The sequence below is a fragment of the Pseudonaja textilis genome, chromosome 5, assembly GCF_049901715.1.
Source record: "Pseudonaja textilis isolate UNSWEBS1 chromosome 5, rPseTex1.2, whole genome shotgun sequence".
Taxonomy (NCBI): Eukaryota; Metazoa; Chordata; class Lepidosauria; order Squamata; family Elapidae; genus Pseudonaja; species Pseudonaja textilis.
In genome coordinates this window covers 59,052,539-59,066,864 of record NC_141994.1, presented here as the reverse complement: position 1 = coordinate 59,066,864, position 14,326 = coordinate 59,052,539, and the positions used below count along the sequence as shown (strand labels likewise).

Below are 14,326 nucleotides of genomic sequence, written 5' to 3'. Positions count from 1 at the left end.
CTATATTTTATCATTTTCAAGGCAGTCCTTGCTACAACACAATTGTTCACGCACCCCAAAAGAATTCATAATGAAGCAGCATTGAAACTAGAGGTGGAGATTCAAAGAAATCTTTCTTTGTGCTCAAGGCTTTTCTATACTATCCTTCACCTTCTGTATGTAATTTAGAGGAAATATGAGAGACTGTGATAGAAATGAAGGACTGGAATTACCTATTATGATTTTCTAGGTAACAACAAATAAGATAACTCCAACTGTATAAAATAGGATGATATATGAAACAGCAACCAAGATACCATCTCATGTGGCATTCTGGGAATCAGCCTATTAAAATGTATAAATATAGAATAATCTTTGTCCCAATCTTAAAAAAACTTATGCAGAGTTCTGCTTCTCAATAATTATGTTAAAGGTAATTTTTGTCCCAGTATGCCGGTCTTCCAATCAAGCTTTATAGCTTCAGCATGAGAATGAGTAAGATGAAGGTGTATTCTGCTAAACATATTATTAGCTCTCTTTACAAAAACCTATTTATCCCCAGGCACAAGCAGGTAAACCCAAACCATCATGGAAAAAGGCGTATGTTCGATTCACTTACTCTTGCTCTTAAATATCCAAGATTTGACATAAATAATGGAAAGACATGATTCTGCAGCATCAACTCCATTTGGTCCTTGAACATGCTTTTCTATGAGGGGTAATAATTGACAGAAAAAAGAAGCACCTTTGTCTCCATTTTCACACACAATAATTCTCATGTAATTCTTAAAACAGTTACAATGGCTTTAAAATAATTTTTAGAAAACATCCTGATATCGGCAAAAGAAAAAGCTAGATGCCAAAACACAAAATTGAAACTGTTCAACTAAAAGGACTTAAAATATCATACTACTTGGGTTGTCTAACAAAATGCAGTGACAATGTTTGTTACTGTAATTAGCCCAGCCAAGGGAGCCTGAACAGGAGTAATCTAATTGACTGAACAGATGGACAGAAGCCAACATGGAATTAGTACTTGTAAAGCATGTGGCTTTGCCATGACCAATTATTAAGAATTCTATAAGGGTATTGTCGTGCCCCAGCATATAACATACTGTTGTTGCTCTCTAGCCCCATCTAGTGGTCGGAGAGACAAATACCAAGTATATTGTTTGAAGCTGAGCCCACTCCATTACCCATCAGCCTGCACTCTCGAAACAAGTGCATGCTGTGAAGCCAGACTCCATTTCCTTTAGCATTTGGAGAAGGCAGAAGCACAAAGAAGAATCTATCTTAATCCATGGTACATGGTCAACCGAGGACAAACCCATATCCCACATACAAAGCATCACTGGTGAGATTTAGATTGCTTGTATTTATTAATTGGTTAAGTTTAAAAGTAACCCAATGCTATCATGTATTTGATTCTCATTGTATGTATCCCTATTTTCCCCAGTTTTACCATATCCTGTTCTTTCAATAAAGCATTAAGATCTACGCACACGGTCTGTGTTATTGGAGGATAAGTGGGTTTAGCTGCATGTCGAGATGCTCACAGATTATCATGTAGTGAGGACAGAACAGATATGCAATCACAGCATAACCCAAAGCGGAATTCCTAATATAACAATTAGCTTGAGGAGATTTCCAATGTTGCATGGCTTCAGCACCTGCCATGCAGATTATGAACTAAATATATAAGAAGCCCTTTAAAATGTCAAGGTACAGACATGGACATTAACTATCAGCACTGATTCCTCTGGCAGGAGGTTGGGGAATACAGAAATGAACTCAGTCCATTAAAAAAACATATCATAGCAGGGAACAGAATGCTTTGCTTAACCAGTGGACAAACTCAACCTGCAATTTTTAGAGGTTACAAAGCATCACTAAAACTCACTCCCCCCCACCTTTTTTTTTGGTTAAGTCCTAGAAGTTAATGAATAGGCTCAGTTCATACCCAGCCTGACAACTACAGAATCAGAATCACTTCTGAAAGCTTTTAAATCAAGGACAGCTGGACTCTTTCATAAGGTTTTTTTTTAAGTATCACAAATCCCGGGTGTCAAGTCTTCAGAGATAAGACCATTATGCATTTCTCATAAGATCATTGTTTACCTTCAGCAAAATGTCTGCTAGTGATCCAATTACATGTAATGCCCCGTCTTTCTTTCTAGGGTCAATGTTGGGCTCAGTGAGAATCTGATAACAAAATGCCATCATTTTTGGTAACACCTAAACAAACAGCACACAAACAAACAAAAAATAAAGAAATGAAACTTCAAGCAAATTCATTAGGAAAGTCACCAACATTAAAATCAGTTTAAATTACTGTAGATTATTTTAGTAAAACACATTGTGCAGTATATATTTTAATTTATAGCCTGAAATTTTGAAAGCTAGGTACTTTTTCCAGGATAAAAAAATTATAAATTCTAGAATTGCCTTGGGGTCAAATAAACTGACAATCGTCTTAGATGTGATTTTTTTATATTTAAACAAAACAGTCAAGAGAATTTAGCAGAGTCCAAGGGAAATCTATTAATATATCAATATTGGAGTGGAAACACCACTGTCTTCTGTAGGAGTACAAAATGCTCCAGATATTTTCCTTGTTATACTACCTTAATAAATTAAAAGAAGAAGCAACTAATAAAACTGTACTGGATCTGATGGCAATTGAAATGTGAGCCTGTACTCTGATATCAACACAAAAATAAAAATCCTAGAAGATCTTATTTAAGCCAATCCTATTCCTTACCTTAAAATAACTTAGTTACATACGAAGATAGCATTGCAATTGTAGGAATGGTACAAGCTATATACTCAAGCTCAGAGGTCCTGAAGATAAATCTATATTTAATACATTTTTAACAATTGGAAGGATATGGATATAAATGTTACAGCTGCTGTTAAAGAGACAGACAAATACTACTTGACCATTTAAAAAGCCATCGTATTTTGACAAAATTATGAGACGTACTTCTTTTCGTTTTTTCGCCGCAGTGTACAGAAGAATCTGGGCTGCTATTGTAGGGGATGCATAATCCTCAAACACATCTTGAAAAATTTGAAAAAGGATGTTACTACACAACCATTGACAATTTAACAAATTATTATGAATGCGACAGAACATGGACAAGCTAGCAATTGGTTTTTCTGGATGCTCTTTTTTGCTTTAGTTTACAAAGAAAAAGAAAATAAAGGGGATAAAAAGAAAAATCAACAAAAGAAACATAAAGAACAAAGCACACAAAATGAAATAAGTTTTAAAAGGCCAAAAATCTCCATTACATTTTTAGACCTATTATTAAATGCATGGAATAAACATTGATCAGCTTTTCTTCAGCCTCAATAAACAGCCAATTCATAAACAGAAACAAATTTATATCAATACTACAAATGGTAAATCTGGAAATTGGTCCTTACATCGTTGAAAAATAAGACTTTCTTCTACCTCCACACTCAATAAATCAATTAATTCTTAATATAGTGATGAAGACCTACATTTTTATATTCGAAATTGGAATGAAGTGAGAAAATAGCCATGTGCAAACAGTGTGTTAACAGAAAATAGTTCTTGAACTCTTGTTCAAGAAATCTGATGTTAAATAAGATATGTTGGAATCAATTAACCACAATAAAGTTTGATGTTTTCCCCAAGCTTTTAGTAGATTACCTCAAATTTCATAAAAGAAGTCTAAATCCTGACCAGCATTGGTCTCACTGCCAAAGCCATTTTTCTACACGTCAACCAAATACTTTACTATTTCATTTTTCATCACCTATCCATGGCATAATCTTCAACTGAAATAAACACGTTTATCATTATAATATTGTAATCATTATTGGGGATGAACTGCTCCCAACCGATGTCTTAACTTTTTACTGCATCCTTAATTTGCTTCTGCCAACTTTCTTTTCCACTTTTTAGACACTTTCCTCTACAATCATGGTTCATAAAGGTTATGGAAAACGGAAGCTTAGGAGTGGGGTGGACTGTGTAAGCTATCAGATATACAGGCATTCTGCAGTACAGTGTAGTATGCCCTCCAGTTTTGTGTAAATCTAAATGCACAGCAATGTGTATTGTCACCAGGCATTTTCCAGGAGCAGATACCAGTGACAACTGGCAAATAAAAATTACCAATTAAATTACCAAATTTAATGCGGATGTATTCATATGGGTCCTCCTGCCAGAGTTCTTCATCCTCATCTTTATAACACATCAGAGAAAAGATGACATCTTCACACAATGTCTAATAAGCAAAGCAAAGAGGAAATCAAATGTAATTGAATATGTTTGCTATCCAACCATTATTTTTGATCTATTTTATTTTCTTCACAGCAAGAACTCTATGAGATGGGTTAAGCCAAGAGACCCAAAGTCACCCAGACAGTTTCCATGCTTAAGGGAAATGATGTCCTCCCGATTTCTAGCCCAGTCTTAGTCTTAGCCATTACAACAAACTGATGCTCATTTACTATATCTTAATAGTTAATAATCACATGGTTGGTCATTCTAAAGAAAACCCTTCTTCATAAAGCTGTAATATATCATGTGGAGATTCTCTTAAAGCCAGGAATATATTCCCTGGTTCAGAGTATCTTTGCTTAAGTATTATCCACCTTTTGTTTGTTTGTATTCCAACTTTATTATTTTTACAAATAACTCAAGGCCGTGACCTATCCAACATACCTTTCACCTCTTATTTTCCCCATAAAATCTTGTGAGACGGGTTGAACTGAAAGAGAGTGACTGGCCCAAAGTCACCCAGCTGGCTTTCATGGCTAAGATTCATCTCTTCTGCTTTTTTAGTCTGGTGCCTTAACCACTAGATCAAACTGATGGGCTCAAGGCTGACTCGGCCTTCCATTCTTCCAAGGTCAGTAAAATGAGGATGCAGATTGTTGGGGGCAATAGGCTGACTCTGTAAAGCGCTTAGACAGGACTGTAAAGCACCATGAAACGGTATATAAGTCTAAATGCTAGTGCTAGTGCTAAACTAACTCTCGCATCAATTATTTTCTCTCTAGCTGAGATATAATTAAAGGCTACTTGTTCACTCAGACTGATCATGGTTATATCTGTTCATTCCCCAAAAAGCTGGGCCCAAGCCAAAGGTCTGAAAGGTGAGTTGCATCAAACGCTTTGTGTTTTACTTATGGGAAAATAAAGTGCAGGCTATGCAGCCTTCAATTTTGCCCAGGTACATGATAGGGTCCTTGAGAAAAAAGAAAACACTATATTGAATGAGAAACGATAGAATCTCTTGTCTGCCAGAAAGAAATCTAAGGATTATCATTCTTGTTGGAGAACTCTTAACAGAGAGGAAGGAAAAAAAAGCTAATTTAAAACATATCAATTTCCATTGCTAATAAAAAAAATAAAATAGTAATCTCATTATTCACAATAAGCCCAAAAGGTCTTTTATGCTTTAAATATTATATTGTAAATGCCTAATTCATCATTTATTCTCATTTTGCACTTACAAATCGAGACTTAAAAGAGAATCCCTGGCAACCCAAAAATAACACTTTCTTCCCAGAAAAAGGTTTCTAAAATTATGTATGCAGAGAAATATCATCTGTAAAGGATTTTAGGAAAGAGACAACATTAAGAATGAAAATACTAAGGCCATGCAGCACTCTGGAGCTGCACAAAACATACTGTGGAGCCTCTCTCTGCATCTCCTTAAAGCAACTGCTTCTTTTCCTAAAATTGTAGGCCCACCTTATGCTCTATAACAGGGGTCCCCAAACTTGGCAACTTTAAGACTTGTGGACTTCAACTCCCAGAATTCTCCAGTCAGCATAGCTTAAAGTTGCCAAGTTTGGAGACCTCTGCTCTATAACTACACAATAAAAACTCAGGATTCAGGAATTAGTACTTTAGGACGTCAGATGAATCTTTACATTAGATGGAGGAGTTTTAAGAGATGATGGTAATTGTTACATCCCACTCCATCTTTCCTTCCACAATAGATCCTTCATACAAGGATGTTCTATTCTCTACCCATTTAGAAACTGATTTGGAAGGCTAAAGCCAAGTTGACTACCCACCTTGGCACATTGTGACTGAAAGTGCAATAATAGTCCTAGCATAATTTGTACTATTTGTGGGAATTTGCATTGCAATGAATCATATCACACCTTTTACATAAGGACGTGGGGGCGGTGGGATACATGGCAACAAAAGAAAAGATTCACTTGGTAACGGCCTTACATTTGATGCAATATCTTGTAGGTTAAACATGACTATTTCTGGAAGCTGATCTTACAGGCACTGTGTAAGATAGAAATACAGGCAAATGAAACAACTGTGTAATTAACTGATGATCCAAGCCGTGGTGGCGCAGTGGTTGGAATGCAGTATTGCAGGCTAACTCTGCCTACTGCCAAGAGTTCAATCCTGATCCTGCTCAAGATTGACTCAACCTTCCATCCTTCTGAGGTCGGTAAAATGAGGACCCAGATTGTTGGGGGCAATATGCTATCCTTGTTCCTGTTCCTGTGTTGCCATTACAGTTATAACTTGCTCAATTGTTACCGCTATTTCAAAATTATCATAAAAGTTCTAACTCATGTTTTCAGAGTTTACCCACAGACATAAATTGCTACTCTTGTACTGACCTGCATATGGGGTTTCATCTGCTTCCAGGTTATACAGTGATAGACTCCCTGCTTCAGATAGTTTAACGTTTGTTGAAGGACACGTGGAGCTACATAGTCATTCTGCCTGTATTGTTCCAAGATTTTTAGGAGTACCTGAAGGCATTGTAACATAATTATATACAATCAGAACTCAACATTGACCCATCATGTTTGAAGTACTGAAAAAAAAAAATCTGCACAACCATTTTAAGCAAAGGATAAAAGCTAGTATATTTCTCACATCCTAGATGATGTTTTAATTTTAGCTAACCAATTGATACGATAGAGAAAGATCTGACTAAAAAAGTAAAGCTAGCAATCACATTTCCATAGAAAATTTACCCTGGACATTCCTAGACTCCTAAGAATGGTGTTGATCCATTAACGATTTCCTGAATGAAAATGATGAAAATGAAATCCTTTAAAGAAGATTCCTGTAGTAATATACAGCCTATTCATTACGATCATTAGCTGGAAACTGCAGGCCAAATCCAGTCCTCCAGTTGACTAAATGATAACTCAGAGATGAGAGGTACAAGCATTGCTTCCGGCAATTGAACTTTCTGATTAAGTGAAGTGTCAGTAAAATTAGGGGCTTTTAATGGGTTGTAAATACTAAAATTTAGGTTGTTTCAACTAAGAGAACACAAGCCACCTCATTATTTATAATAACTTATAAACAGCTTTACAGGATATGTTCAATCATCTTCCATTACCCTCTTATCCAAGGCTTATCCAAGTGGTGTAATCACCACTCTTTTACCTAACAATGTCTTCACTGCAGAGGTGGTATTCAGCAGGTTCTGACCAGTTCTGGAGAAACAGTAGCGGAAATTTTGAGGAGTTTGGAGAACTGGCAAATACCACCTTTGACTGGAGATTTTACAGTATCCTTCCCCTGCCACATCCATCAAGCCACGACCATAGAACCAGTAGTCAAAAAAATTGAATCCCACCACTGCTTCACTGGATGCTACAAAAGGGCAAGTTAAAATGCTTGCTATCATATTTCCATGTTATTTCACTAAATAAGATGAGCCTTTACCTGCTGGATTCCCGCAGCATAGGTTTTCAAGAAGAATTTAGAAAATTCCACATATTCTTTTGTAACATTTCCAGGACTACCATACCTTTAAAAATGTAAAAGCAAAAGAACATAAATATATTACTTTGTAGAAAGATACTAAAGTATACCTCATTATCATTAAGCTTCCCATTAAGTTTTACTCATGCAACTTAAAGGCAATCTTTATGGTAAAAGGAATGCACAAATTTCATTAAAATTGCCACATTTTTATAGCTGATAGAAAAAAAATTTTGGGGGAAGATTTGCTGATACTTGAACTTGGGGCAATTTTTTAAAAACAGTTACAATTTGGAAACATTATAAACATGCCAAAATAGGATTTAGTAATGTCATTCTTTGTTATTAGCATAATAACCTTTCAAAAAGACGAGCAACAATCCGAAAAGCCCACTTCTTACATTTCCACCACACCAATTCTGGACGATCATCTTCATCAACCTGCAGAGTTTCCTAATCAAAGGAAAGAACTATCAGCCATCAATAGCCATGGGAGAGCAGTTAACATTAATGAAGCATGATAAGAAGAATCTACAGCCTTCATAGCCTCAAGACACAATTTAGTAATTGCAATAGCATTTAAATACCTAAGTAGTGTGGTGGCCTAGAGTTGGAGCTCTCGCCTCATAATCAGGAGGCTGTGGGTTCAATCCTAGACAGAGGCAGATATTTCTCTCTGGGCACAATGAGAATATATCTGCTAAATAAAATTCCGCATTGGTGACAGGAAGGGAATCCGGCCAGTAAACACTCAGCTCCATTCAGTTGCCCAGACTCTACCGCATAAAGGAATATGGGGTCATTAAAAGGAGATGATGAACAGCATTTAGATACTGCTTCATAGTGTTTAACAGCACTCTCTAAACAGTTTACAAAGTCAGCATATTGCGCCCCCCCCCCAAAAAAAAATATGGGTCCTTATTTTACCAATCTCAGAAGGATGGAAGGCTGAGTCAACCTTGAGAGGGTCAGGATCGAACTCCTGGCAATGGAACGCAGAGTTGGCCTACAATACTGCATACAAACCACTGCACCATCACAGCTCTTAGAAAGCAGCTCTTAGAAAGAGATCTTCAAATTGTTGTTCTGACAATGGCCTACTGTTAACAGGATCTTATCTTAGCATGTTCTCAAGGAGGCATGCCATTCATATAAAGTGATCCACAGGTTTTAAACTCAGTATGTCAGGAGAGAGTTGCAGGAAGTCCAGAGTTGCAGGAAGCCATCCTGTGCTACAGTGATATTCCCGAAGGCATGGAGTCAAAATGGAGGGGGGCTTGGTTTTTGAGTGTTTAGGATTGGTAGACCAGCTGCTCACACACCCACTCTCAATACTCCAAGCCCATCCCAAAACTAGTCCAAAGCAAGATAACAATTAGCCATTTTGTTGCCATATTTCAGCAGCACAATTTGGAGATGGGAGTTGTAACAGGCTTATGGGTTGCCCACCTCTATTTTCAACCAATAAAATAAGCTCTCATATGGATAATGTAACCATTATATTCCCATCTACCACCAGCAGGCACCTGCTCCCAGCATGGGAGCCAGAGGTCAAAGAGAAAAGTAGACCTGCATGATCCAGGCACTGCAGTGTTTAATAACCTTAGAACGTACCAATTTAGCATGTAACATACCTAGTTTCGAAATGCTTTGCTTTTCGTACATGATATTCTTGCTGAGCGAAAAGCAAGGGAGTGTGAGCAATGGCTCCACTTCCTCTTTACATCTTCTTTTAAAGTACAAGAACATGGCAAAAGCAGAACATGCCCTCCATATAGTTGGATAAAAATGTTCCTCAACCTAAGCTTCCCTTTTTGCCAATGTGCTCAAAGTATATTAAAGTTGTCCAGTAATGTAAACCTTACAGGAGGCACACTTCTGTCAATGACAGTCCGGAAAATCTCCATCCACTGAGTCATCGTTTGGTTATTCACCAGCTGAAGTGGCAAAGCGTACTGAAGTTAAAAGAGGAGGAAAAAGATAATATCAATATTGTTGAATGCCTAAAATATACACTCCCTGACTGTATATCAGAAAATAAACAGACAGTTTAGACAATGTATTAACAGGAAGCTGCAATACTATTTTTTTTAACCTCCAGTGACCATGGACTATTTCTTTGTTGTCTTTGAAACCTATGTACTATGATAGCCAGCTAGTTAGCCATTGGAAGCTGCCAGTTATCATTTGCTTTTTGTTATGACACTGAGCTAATAGTTACACATAATCAGCAACAAGGGGATAAAAAAGACAGGATTGCTATTGTGGATTAAACCTTCCACCCCAGAACATTCTTTTGCTTTCAGTTAATTACAGCAGGAGCTCCTCTCTTACTGAATGCCCACCAAATGTAGGAGAATCAGACCTAATATCGACAAAGCATTTAAAATGCAAGTTTAAAATGTGTGTTTGCGAACTGAGGCAAGGATGAAAAAAATGTACCTTCATCTAATCAATTATTATTATGATTAGTTGCACTGTCAGCCAGAAGCACATGGAATATTGGAATCATTTTTTGATACAATAGCCATCAATTTACATCAGTTTGTTTAGTGACCATATGCGTTGAACAGCACTGAAAAAAGGTTTTTCAGACTTATAATCATTGAAGCACTCCATGGTCATGTGATCAAAGTTCAGATGCTTGCCAACTGATTTATTCTTATGATAGTTGCAGGGTGGTGGGGTCATGTCATCCCCTTTTCAAAAAAGTCACCAAAAAAGCACAAGAAAGAATGTTTTTTCTGCACCAACTGAGAAAGCTCAGACTGTCCAAGGAGCTGCTGATACAGTTCTACAGAGGAATTATTGAGTCTATCATCTGCACCTCTATAACTAGCTGGTTTGGCTCTGCACCCCTACAACACAGACAGAGACTTCAGAGGATAATTAGGACTTCAGAAAAAAACAATTAGTATCAACCTGCCTTCCATCGAGGATCTGTATACTGCACAAGTCAAAAAGAGGGCTGTGAAAATATTTACAGACCCCTCACATCCTGGACATAAACTATTTCGACTCCTACCCTCAAAACGACGCTATAGAGCACTGCACACCAGAACAACTAGACACAAGGATAGTTTTTTCCCAAACGCCATCACTCTGCTAAACAAATAATTCCCTCAACACTGTCCAACTATTTACAAAGTCTGCATTACCATTACTATTAATCTTCTCATCACTCCTTATCGCCCATCCCCTCCCACTTGTGACTGTATGACTGTAACTTTTTCGTTTGTATCCTTATGATTTATGTTGACTGTTTCCTAGTATGATTTGATTGCTTATTGTACCCTATGACTATTATTAAGTGTTGTGTCTGATGATTCTTGACTCATGACAAAATGTATCTTTTCTTTTATGTACACTGAAAGCATTTGCACCAAGACAAATTCCTTGTGTGTCCAATCACACTTGGCCAATAAAGAATTCTATTTGTGACCTTCCGACAAGCAAAATCAGTGGGGAAGCCAGATTCATTTAACACCCATGTTACTAAATTCGGTAATTCACTAACAAATGTGCAAGAATGTTCATAAAATGGGGCGAAACTCATTTAACAAATGGGCCGCTCAGCAACAGAAATGTTGGGCCATAAGCCAAGGACCACCTGTAGCTTTGCTTACTATTTTATTATTATTATTGTTAGCTGCTCCAAGTCATGTGTATGACATGGGAGCATGTATACGTTGAACAAGTATTAATAACAAAACAAGCCTATCTCCAGGAAGCCCATGAAAACTTTCTACAACAATTGTATGCAATCTGCTGCCTCTGATTTGCACAAAATTTCTCCTTTATTAAAAACAGCAATATGGCATCTCTGTAACCTATTCCCATTCTTCCCATTCTGTTCCAAAGCAAACCCTAATTGTATAGTTCTTACATCTTTTCTTGGGTGCACATATCAGGACTAAAAAAGCATTAATTTCCAAACAAGAAGGAAGTTCTGCAGGTTATAGCAAGAAAAATCTTTTCCTTAGTAGAAACTACTAGCAAATATCACTCAAGAGAACCCCCCTTTCCTTCTGATGGAAAAAACTGCTTTGAGGACAAAATTCAATGTAAAAAGTAAAGAAATGTTTGTAAGAGAGCCAATTCAGTGTAATGGTGAAGGTGCTGGTCTGGGAATCAGGAGTTTTAGTCCTGCCTTAGCCATGAAAGCCAGCTGGGTGTTTTTGAGCCAGTCACTCTCTCTCAGATCAATCCACCTCATAGGGTTGTTGTTGTAAGGTAAAAGAGGAGGAGAAAGGTGTACTAGGCATGTTCACTGCCCTGAATTATTTAAGGCACGATAAAAATCTAACAAGTAAATAAATAAGATACAGTCTCATTACCACATTTTTTTAATCAAATGCTGTACACCTAAAAATTAAACATGCAGGTCTGAAAGTAGCTGCTCTGAGATCAATAAATGCATACTTCAAAATATGCATTTGTGGGTCACAATTCTAAAAAGGGGTTGCTGGGGTTTTTCTGGAATTCTTCATACCGTTACTGTTTTCAGTATAAAGGTTCATACCTGAACAAGTGCATAGAAAATTTTTAAGATCTGTTTCTGAAGGAGCACAGAATAATGGGAGTTGTCAGGAAGAAGCTGGATCATCTGTTGCTGAATTCGAGGCAAGAATATTTGCATTGCAGCAATGAGAGGATCTCGTTCCTCGGCTTTCTTATATCTATTGAAGGAATCAGAGCCAAACACATTTCAGGAGTAAAGCTTACTCTTGTTGCGTTTTGCTTCGTTTTGATTGTTTTAAAAAAATAAACCTGGTGCCTGTTGTAATCCTTCTCTCATCTCCGCAGGACAATACAAGAAATCCAAATAAAGCAGAAAGGAGAAGCTATTTTAATTTTCCTAGTGCAGCACACTAGAGTTAATTTTAACCATTTTTTTTAGCATCCCAGATCAGTAGCATTTTGGAACATAGCCTCCTAGTCAATAAAATGGTATGAGATTGCATGCCATTTTGTGCAACTTTTACAACTGAGTCACCCATTTCACTTGATTTCTCATTGTTTGGGTGATCAAACTTTCCCAGATTTACCTGGAGAAAATCCATTGTAGGTAGAAAGGGGAAAGTTTGTGTTTCCAAGAATTAGATTCTCATTTTACTTTACACTTTATTTTACTTTCTCTGAGGAATTTTCCCCAACTCAAATGCTTTCCTCTATATCAGGGGTCGCCAACCTTTTGGACCTCAGGGACCACCAAACTCATAATTTTAGATCCCAGGGACCACTAACCGGTTTTGTGGGCATGGCCTAATTTGTGGGTGTGGCTTAGTGGTCATGTGACTGGCTAGGCATGGCTTGTATGTAAAAATTTATATAAATATTGATTTTTTTATTAAAAAAGAGCAACTTTTACCCAAAATCAGGCAAAGCAGGCAGGCAGATTGAGTTGCTCACAGAATCACAGATCCATTCAGAGATCTATCTGCCATTGGCTAGCTCAGTCTGTCACATAAAATTTGCTTGCAAGCAAACTCACAAAATTAACTCACAACACACCATGCATGTAAATATTGAATTTTGTATTTAAAAAAAGAGCAACTTTTACCCAAAATCAGGCAAAGCAGGCAGATTGAGTTGCTCACAGAATCATTCAGTGATCTATCTATCTGCCATCAGCTAGCTCAGTCTCCCAAATTTGCTTGCTGTGAGTCTGCATTGAATTTACTTGCAAGCAAACCTTCAGTCCTAAGGGAGGTTCGGCTGTGCTGTGTCCAACCATTTCCTGCTTCCTAGCTAATCTAAATCTCCCATCACAGCAGAACAGATGATGGTCGGAAAAAGGAAAAATAGATATTTAGCAGGCAAATTTACCGGATAAGGAGTGGGCAGGGAGGGTTCCCGCAGGCCATGTGGGTGGTGCAGCCTTGTGTTTCTGTGCAGTCTGGATTAATTGCTTTGTGGGGGTACTCTGGGGGTGAGATTTCTCTGCGGCCCACCAAAATTTTCTCACGGCCCACCAGTGGGCCACAGCCCACCGGTTGGTGACCGCTGCTCTATATGAACAACACCCTCCAGTCTCCACCTATATATCTTTGCAGAATTAGAAAGCTAGTGTTGCAAGAAACCAGGAAGATGCACTCATGAACTAAGAGGTTATTTCTAGACTGCTAGGAAAGGCAGCTGGTCCTTGGGGAAGATCCACTTACTCATAGGTTTTTACCAATTGGTACAGGCACAGGAGGCTTCCAAGCCAGCTTCCGCTATTGGACGACTGTAGGTAAAACCCAATCTTGTCCACCACTGCTGTCCAGTGACCTGGGAAGTCATGCTTAATAATAGCACGAAGGCACATTGTCAACTGGGCTCTGGGGGAAAAAAAAAGACCGAGAAAGGATGGAGTAAAGGAAAAAACAGAAAGAGGGACAGATAAAGAACCTACTTCATCAACTCCTGAATTACAGTGTACCAGAAACAATGCATGCATTTTTTTGTCTAATAACAGCTATCATCAAATTCTTCTGAAAAAAAAATAAATATCAAAATGTTTTTAAAGTGGTGGTCCCCAACCTTTTCAGCCTTGTGGACTGGGGGGGGGGGGGGGAGGGAGAGAGGGGGAATGGTTCTGAGTGAGCAGCGGACAAGCATGACACA

At 37.8% G+C, this 14,326-nt stretch overlaps 1 protein-coding gene across 1 annotated transcript in view; it reads right to left on the bottom strand.

Annotated features, from left to right (window-relative positions):
* The window catches only part of IPO8 (importin 8), a 43,944-nt gene that overhangs the window by 21,403 nt on the left and 8,215 nt on the right, over positions 1–14,326 (bottom strand). Inside the window, exons 4-13 of the mRNA XM_026719920.2 lie at positions 13,882–14,040; positions 12,240–12,396; positions 9,583–9,672; positions 8,076–8,170; positions 7,679–7,763; positions 6,613–6,747; positions 4,139–4,238; positions 2,963–3,039; positions 2,098–2,214; positions 599–688 (exon numbers count right to left, since the gene is read on the bottom strand). Of these exons, the coding sequence (XP_026575705.2) occupies positions 599–688; positions 2,098–2,214; positions 2,963–3,039; positions 4,139–4,238; positions 6,613–6,747; positions 7,679–7,763; positions 8,076–8,170; positions 9,583–9,672; positions 12,240–12,396; positions 13,882–14,040 (1,105 nt within the window). The remainder of the gene's footprint in view (positions 1–598; positions 689–2,097; positions 2,215–2,962; positions 3,040–4,138; positions 4,239–6,612; positions 6,748–7,678; positions 7,764–8,075; positions 8,171–9,582; positions 9,673–12,239; positions 12,397–13,881; positions 14,041–14,326) is intronic.